This window comes from Indicator indicator, chromosome 2 (genome assembly GCF_027791375.1).
Source record: "Indicator indicator isolate 239-I01 chromosome 2, UM_Iind_1.1, whole genome shotgun sequence".
Classification (NCBI taxonomy): domain Eukaryota; kingdom Metazoa; phylum Chordata; class Aves; order Piciformes; family Indicatoridae; genus Indicator; species Indicator indicator.
In genome coordinates, this window is record NC_072011.1 from 5,821,638 (window position 1) to 5,830,660 (window position 9,023).

Here is a 9,023-nt window from a genome sequence, read left to right on the forward strand (position 1 = left end):
GAGATTCAGATTGGATGTTAGGAAGAAGCTCTTCACCATGAGGGTGGTGAGACACTGGAACAGGTTGCCCAGGGAGGTGGTAGAAGCCCCATCCCTGGAAATTTTTAAGGCCAGGCTGGATGTGACTCTGGGCAACCTGATCTAGAGTGAGGTGTCCCTGCCCATGGCAGGTGGGTTGGAACTAGATGATCTTTGAGGTGGCTTCCAACTCTAAAAATTCTATGATTTTATCTGCAGGATCCTCATGCCTTTCAGAGCAACAGAGGCTGAAAGCATTTAAAATGGGAATTACCACCTTGTTTAGGTGCCCAAATTGCTCTGTCACATCCAGATGACATAATCTTTGAAAGAAAAGAGATCCTTCTAAGTTAGTTCCTCAGGAGAGCAGCTAGCAAAGTGTAATTTTCCAGTTGTAGGGAGATTCACAGGTCTTATCCAAGTGGGTAATGCAGAATCAATGGTGACTATTAGGTTACTTGAAAGTGGTATTTCATTTGCCATTACGTGAAAAAGCACAATTGGTCTGGTACCTAAAGATGCCTAAATGTCAGAAGTGTAGTCTGTCTGTCCATCTCACAGAATCACAGAATTAACCAGGTTTGAAAAGACTTTCAAGATCATCAAGTCCAACCTATCTAATCAACTAAACCATGGCACTCAGTGCCTCATCCAGTCTTATTTTAAATACATCCAGGGACAGTGACTCCACCACTTCCCTGGGTAGCCAATTCCAATGGCCAATCTCTCTTTCTGTGAAAAATTTCTTCCTCACATTCAGCCTAAACGTCCCCTGGTGCAGCTTGAGACTCTGTGTTCTTCTTTTGTCTGGGTTGCCTGGGAGAAGAGACCAACCCTTTGGGTAGTTGTAGACAGCAATGAGGTCTCCCCTGAGCCTCCTCTTCTCCAGGCTAAACACCCCCAGCTCCCTCAACCTCTCCTCACAGGGCTGTGCTCCAGACCCCTCACCAACTTTGTTGCCCTTCTCTGGACACATTCAAGAAACTCAACATCTTTCTTGAATTGAGGGGCCCAGAATTGGACACAGTATTCAAGGTGTGACATAACCAGTGCTGAGTACAGGGGCTGGATCCCAGCTTTTGAATGTGATTTTTGAGTACGTTTGTAGTTTTCACCCATGTTCTATCTACAACCAGTAGCTATAGAGAAGAGAATCAGAAGTGCAAAAGATAATTGTGTTCCTGCAGGATAAATAAAACCAGGGTGCACTAAACCAGAGCGGAATGACTCAGGCTACTGCTCCACTGAGGGAAAAGCAGCTGAAACTCAGCCAGTAGGTAGCTCAGCATGGATGCTGGCTGACTCATCTGTGCCCATCTTGCTAAGACTGTTGGAAGCATCAAAGGCAATACAAGGAATGTCTGAGGCGTTTCCATTTTGAGTGTTAAATTCTGTTCCAGTGATGCCAGTGATAACATTGCATGATGATATTTTGAAGATACTAAGACATTTCTGTGTATTTCCAACACATATTTTCTCTCTTTCTTCTTTTAGAAAAAAATAAACTAAACTAGATAAAATGGAGCACGTGGTACTGCTGTTCATACTCTTCATACCTATACTGGGTTTCACTAAAGGAACAGAAACTGAAGAAGATTTCACTTGGCACCTAAAGAAGATTCCCCAGATTGTAAGTGAAAGAACTTTCTCCCTTGACAGCCCTAAATTTGAAGCAAAAACCAAATTAGAGCTGAACAGTGTATGTGGAATTGAATGTCAGAAAAGACTGCCCATGCCAAGCCTGTCTGACTTGAAGGACCTCTTAGCCTACGAGACTGTTTTTGAAAACGGCACACGGACCCTGACTGAAGTGAATGTCCTTGGGCTAGTGCTTGACCCAGCTGCAAACACAACCACACAGAGGTCCTTGAGAAAGAAGAGGCAGATCTATGGGACGGACAGTAGGTTCAGCATCTACGACAAGCGCTTTATGACCAACTTTCCGTTCAACACAGCTGTGAAGATCTCCACCGGCTGTAGTGGCATTCTCATTTCCCCCAAGCACGTGCTAACAGCTGCTCACTGTCTGCACAATGGCAAAGATTATGTTAAGGGCAGCAAAAGACTGAGGGTGGGCCTGATGAAGACGAAATCCAGAGGCGATGGCCGGAGACGCAAAGGTAATAAAAGAAGTAGGAGAGAAGTTGCTGTGGCCCAAGAGGATCTCAAAGTTGCCACAGAGATAAGGCGACAATCCAAAGGTGGTGGGAGAAAGCAGAGGAGATCTGGGAGGAAACAGGGGTCCTCAGATGGCATGCCCTCCTTCCAGTGGACCAGAGTGAAGAGTACCCACATCCCAAAAGGCTGGTTTAAGGGTGTCTCTGAGGATATTGCTCTGGATTATGATTATGCTGTTCTTGAGCTCAAGCGTCCTCACAAAAGGAAATACATGGAGCTAGGAATCAGCCCAACAATCAAAATGATGCCTGGGAGCATGATCCACTTCTCAGGTTTTGACAATGACCGATCTGGGCAGCTGGTCTATAGGTTTTGCAGCATTTCCGATGAGTCCAGCGATCTCTTTTATCAGTACTGTGACGCTGAGTCTGGCTCCACTGGATCTGGCGTCTATCTCCGTCTGAAGGAGCCGAACAAGAAGAAGTGGAAGCGCAAAATCATCGCCGTTTACTCAGGCCATCAGTGGGTGGATGTCAACGGTGAACAGCAGGATTACAATGTAGCAGTAAGAATTACTCCTCTCAAATATGCCCAGATCTGCTTCTGGATACATGGGAATGATGAGAATTGCACACAAGGCTGAAGAGAGCCAGACCTGATTTGTTTAGCACCCACATTACCATAGAGTGAAAGCCTGCCGCAGCAGTTCCTGGAAGAACATCACTCCACGTCAGGATGCTTTTGAACTCAAAGCTCACAAGTAATGTTATGGTGACTTAAGGAACAGGGAACTGCTGGGGGATGGGTAGAATCGTCAAACAAAACGTTTCTAATTGTAATCAGCCCTAGGTATGCACTTAAAATCCCAAACTATATTTATGTGTGCAATTGTGAGGAATTCAAATCATTCACATCAGAAAAAAAAAAATCCCTACAATTGTTCATTTTTTTTTTTCCCAAGGGAAGGATTGAAACATCTCAAACTAGTATTATTGACAATATCTATTTTTTCCAATGGATTTGCTTTTCTCAGGGTTCTGTTCCAATTCTTCAGATACAAGTTATGTCTCAGACACCATGTTAACTCTATGTGCAGAATCATCCAGAGAACTGCATGAGGCCAAGACATTATTTTGGCATTCTCTAAAGACCACAGTTCCATGTTGAGAAGCAGCAGCCTAGTTCACGTTTGTTAGTGTGGAAAACTTCCTCCTCTGGTTGCTGCAGGAACACTTCCATGGTAATCTGTAGCTGAGGATTAGACCTTAAAGACAAGCTTCACTTCACTGCTCAGTAAAAACTGCACAAAGAAATTAATGCACATAGAAGTTTCCATCTGTGGAAGAAGCAGCATCAGGACATAATTAAATGCCTTTAAATCTTTTTTTGAGAAGCTATAGAAGTCTTAAATATACAAATTTGCCTTCCAATTAATATTTGGAGAGCTGTAGGTTTAGTTTCTAGTCAAATGTTTAGCTTTACCACTGGGAGAAGTCACTGACTTCTGAAGGGGCTATTTGACAATCATTTAGAGCTTCATGGATGATAGATATTTTTTTGGGGGTGGTGCTAACCATTTTTGCTGGTTTTATAAATTAACACAAGTTCAGCTTCATAAATAAGATAGTAAGTGTTAGACTGAGAGCTGGAAAGCAATATTTTAGTTTGGCTTTCTACAGCCTTGCGAAATGGGTAGTTTTAGTCATGTCATATTGAGACTCCACCTTAACATGAGTTACAAGGTTAAGATAAGAATTTCTTCCAACTAAATTGTGCTACTTTCTGAATGGTAAAAGAACTATCCTTGACAGTGTAACAGATATTTCGTTAGGTAGCAGCAGTAGTTCGCAAATAATTTGGGTCAGTGTGTTTGCTGAACCATATACTTAATGAAAACACAAAGTGAGCTTGACCTTTCCACACCTTTAAACACAAATCACCCTAAAAACCATTGTTGATCGCTACACAAGTCTGTATCTTTTATTTTTCTTTGATGAATATTTTGAAGTGCACAGGATTGTTATGGTGCTATCTTAATCTAATATAAAGTGATACTGTGTATTTTCAATCAATATTTTTAAGATTATTCACCATCACCATATCTTTTTTTTTTTTTTTCAATCATAAGTTTATGCTGCCCAAAGGACATTTTCTTTTTGGGCTGAATTAAAAAAAAATAATCAACAAGATTTTAAAAGACTGTTTGATTTTTTTTTTATATATTTTTCAAATATGTTTGCAATATCTTTTGATGAAGTAAGATTGTGTTTAATAACCCACTTTTTTGGTAGGTAATTGAAAGTGTAAAACCTGACACTTTGAATGTTCAGGCAACTTTCTTTATGACGTTATTGCCAAAGCATAAAAATTTTAGCCTTGCTTCCATACTGTAACTCTATTTCATTAATTGGAAGAGAACTCACTTCAAAATCAAATTTTTCTTTTAATGTCATCCTCTCCATGGAAAAATTAACTTTTTTAATTATTATTTTTTCCTATTTTAATTTTTGTGATTGTTTGCAGAAAGCTAATAATAATTATTAAAATTTAGAAATTAATGTGTAAGATTTTAAGGTTAATTATTTTTTATGGCTCTATTAAGACATCTGCCTTCACTGACTGTAATTTTAAATCACCTCAGTCCAGTACTTAATGCTCTCACTCTATGCAATGGGCCTACAGTATTCTTTGGTTGGCTCTGTAATGTTTTTCTTAAGTGCCTTTTTTCCATAGCTGATGTGACAAATAAGGTACCACAATCCAGTCCAAGTCAACTTAGGTCCACGGGTTTTGTTGCAATTATTCTCATTATTGATTTGGGTCCAAAACTGATCAAGATAAGGTGGCTTAGTGAATTCCTTGTTTGGGTGAGTCTTAATTAGGTGTGCTCCCTAGGAGCAGAAACATAAGATATTTCTTTATTAGTTAGGGATTCGGGGACAAGGTAAGAATGAAAAATGTTGCTGTCATTTTTCAAACGGTCTTGTTCTAGTAATCATCCACTACAAATACCTCAGCCACAACCTGAAGTTCTCATACCAGGATGAAAACAAATGTTTATCCTCAGAAGATAAATGCTAGATGCTCAGTCTCTCATTTTATGGTACTGAGGGATTAAAGAGGCTGGCCAGAGCAACATAAAAGTTAATCAAAACTATGTGTGTGTATATATATGCAAGCCTCTGTGTCTGAGTGCATGTGCACAATCACAGGCAAATATATGAGCTGTTGGAGCACATGCTCTTCTGATTGGGTTAATGCCTTCAGACAAGGGAACACAGGCACCAGAAGACCTGGACTGTGTCTGCATGCTGGGCAACAATTCAGTCTGCCACTTGGCCTAGCAGAGAAGGAAATGCTGTATGCATTGTGACTGCTTACTACAGGGATTTCTGAAATAATTAATAAATTGAGCATTTACAACCCCAGGTAGTTGATGTCCCACATAGAGCTCTTGGTACCAGCCAGTGCAAATGAGATAGGAATTTCTGAGCCATGATAATCTCAGATTTCCTCAAAAACCCTGCACCTAGTATCTAGTTATCAATGAGAAAATACAGGGAGAAGATGCTCTCAGTAGACCAGAGATGCTGTTGTCTAGGACACCAGCACCAAGGCTGGGTTCCCGGGCCAGAAGAGGACAGAGCCCTTGTGAAGAATCCCCAAAGGATTTTTCCCTCTTTCAAGCACACTGGGCTGTGCATGATTTATTTTCATCAGTACTAATGCTTTTTATAAGAGTTGCTATAGTAGACCCTCTTCTTTAACTGCATTTCTGGCTTTAGGGGAAAAAACCACACTCAGTCAAATCCCTTCTCTGCTAGGGGGCTACTGGCAATTTGTAAAGTTAACAAGCAAGGCAAAGATAAACTTCATATACAAATCATTAACACACCCAAACCAGCTTCTGCAAGGCATTTGTGCATGCATCTAATCAGGGAGTCTGAGACATACAGTGGAAGTCAAGGGAATTTTCTGCAACGTGAAAAATTAAGTCTTAAGTTTGTATCACCTTAACAAGATAAAACCACAATGTCAGGTAGCAAAATTATTTCTGTGGTATAAGGTATAAGAGTAGTTGATGCTTTAAAAATAGCTTAAAGAAACTCCTTGACTCATATTGTAACTTACCATCCAATTTTTGCACATTTATGGCTGTAATGGAGTATGAATCAGCACAAAATATGGCTTCTGCAAAAAAATGACTCATCTACATATGGAAAAGAGGAGCAGCTGGGGAGTTCCTCCTATTCTGCTGACAAGGGATGACCTGGCAGCAAATAGCAATTAAAACAGAAAGAGAGAGCAAGCGAAATATAGATGGTACAGAAGACCAGGAAGACAGAGGTGGTATGCAAGGGAAAAAGAAAGTGTGAAAAGTAACAGATTAAATGGCTGCAAGGTAGGAGGGGGACCTATTGGAAGAAAGAATAGGCATCTGATGAAGGCTTGAAGGTACAAATTAAGAATCAAAACTCACATTAACAATCTCCTTGTGATGTTAAAGATGAGGCTGTTCTCCTCAGCCAGCAGCACCAAGGAAAAAAGGCTGTGAGAGGGCTCAGGTTCTGGCAGGGACCACTAGCAGGCAGGAGGTTTTGCTCTGATCTGCAATCCCTGCCCAAAATCACAGGGATTATGCTTTTGCTCATTTAGGGTTCTTGGGAAGCAACCAACCTACATCCTGGCCAAAAGGCTTGGCAGCATGAACCACCCAGCACACTGGGCCACCAGGAGGGTAGTGAGTAAAGGGAGGATTTTTTCCCTCCAAATTTTCTCACACCTGACAATTTCATGGGGTATCCCTGTGAAGGCTGTTCCCCATTGAAAACAAAACAAACCCCAAACCCAAACAAACAACAAAACCCCCAACACAAACAAACAAAAAAACCCACACCCAAAGAAGCAACAAAAAGAAGCAACAACAACAAAAAATCAACAAAGAATCTCAGACTTGAAGTGTTTAAACATTGGCTTCATTTTTTCCACATGCCTACAAATTCTAGCCAGTAATTTTATTTTTTTTCCTTAACACCTTCTGTTTGGTATCTTTGTAGAAATTTAATCAGCTGCTTAGTATTTTAAAGCACAGAATGTTGCAGATACTTCCATCTACAAATTCCTGGATTAAAGAATGGATGGGTTTTTAAAAAAAAATTAATATACTGTTAAATTGAAATCTTAAATTTGGATAGGTGAAAAAAAAATAAAGAGTATTGTTAAATTGAAATCTTAATTTTGCACACTAATCTTAAAGTATTTGGAAGCATGTTTCAGTCCCTACTGCATCAGCCTTTTGCACTGAGTGTGAGACAGCATTTAGGTTAAAAACCTCCAGAGGTAGCTTGGATGATTCTTTAATGTTTTTAACCTTTTTAAAGATTGACAGCAAACTTTAAATTTTTTTTTTAAAAATGTATTTTTTAGAATATTTTTAACTGCACAAAATGATGACAACTCATTTGGGAAAAGAAATGCAAATCTTTGCTACATTAAGACACACTATGATGCACATACTATGTCAATAAATATTTTCTGTTGTTTTTTTCTTTTCCTCTGGTGTCATGTGGCTTGTCAGCTGTGGTGGTGTTACACAAAATCTGTTGGGCAAATGCTTGTAATAGGTTATCAGTGAATCATCTTACAAAGTATTAATGTCTCTTTAAATTTGTTCTGGAAAAACAAACAAAAAATCCCAACAAACCCTCCGTGTCTACTTCTATCTTCAAGATAATTACCCCATGAGCAAATTTGATGAGTCAAAAAAACACCAAAGATTCAGTTCAGCAAGGAAATGACTCAGACTATGCCAGAACTTATTAATTCTTAAATAAGTAATTAGTTCTGTTTCTGCTGTTAGCTATTGCTGTATTTTCTCTACTCCAGAGAGCTGTTCAACCAGGCCAAGTATGTGAAATATTATAATCTTGGTTCTCAGCATTATCTTCACTCTGGGCCCCTGAAACTGGTGCTGGTTTAATCACTGACAGTAAAAAGGAGAGGTTTTTGGCAAGGGCAAGATCTCCTGGAAATATTTAATGGAAAGTTTAGAAATGATTGCAGCAGTGATTAACAGTGTGTCTAATGCAAGCACTATTTAACAGGGGTCTGGCAAGGGCTTCCTTGCCAGCTCTGGTGGTCCCCACATGGGGTAGGAGTCAGAGCCACAGGGGAATATATAGGAGTGACAGTTTAATCACCTGGACCGAAGTCTATTTGAGACTGGTCACAGGATCTAACTCTTTTCATTGCTGGAGTTTACTTTTTGCCATGCCTTGGTGCCCAAGAAATATATCGTGGCCCCTATCACAAACAGAACACAAACCAAGACCTAGAGGTGGCAGCTGTGTCAGGGATGTGGTTGCTCCAATGGGAAGGACATTCCAAGACATGTTGAAGGTCTCACATTCCCAAAAGGCCCTGAGGAGCTTGAACTGGCACCCTGTCCAAACATCTACTCAGCCCTAGACATATCCCAACACAGCCCAGTTCCTTGTGCAGGTATTTTCCTGTCATACTTCCAGTTCCCATTATCTTTAAAAGATGTTCAGAAGGCCTTCACCAAATAACAGCAGCTTAAATCCACCAACATGGCAACTTGTGCTGGGTACTATGCAGGTATTCATAGAATGGGCTGGGCTGGAAGGGACCTCCAAAGGTCGTCCAGTCCGACCCCCCTGCAGTGTGCGGGGACATCCCCAGCTAGATCAGGTTGCCCAGGGCCTTGCTGAGCCTCACCTTGAATATCTCCAGGGAAGGAGCCTCAACCACCTCCCTAGGCAACCTGTTCCAGTGTTCCACCACCCTCAGAGTGAAGAACTTCTTCCTGATGTCCAATCTAAATCTGCCCTTCTCTAGTTTGAAGCCATTGCCCTTTGTCCTGTCAC

At 40.7% G+C, this 9,023-nt stretch overlaps 1 protein-coding gene across 1 annotated transcript; it reads left to right on the forward strand.

Annotated features, from left to right (window-relative positions):
- The first annotated feature begins 1,531 nt into the window (after positions 1 to 1,531).
- On the forward strand, positions 1,532 to 2,779 carry PRSS35 (serine protease 35). Its single transcript, XM_054399104.1, has one exon. The coding sequence runs from the start codon at positions 1,538 to 1,540 to the stop codon at positions 2,777 to 2,779; it is 1,242 nt and encodes a 413-aa protein (XP_054255079.1). The 5' UTR covers positions 1,532 to 1,537.
- Positions 2,780 to 9,023: the final 6,244 nt, after the last annotated feature.

Bases quoted from the DNA above. Each gene is read 5' to 3' on its own strand.
- PRSS35 (XM_054399104.1), top strand. From the start codon at position 1,538: ATGGAGCACGTGGTACTGCTGTTCATACTCTTCATACCTATACTGGGT.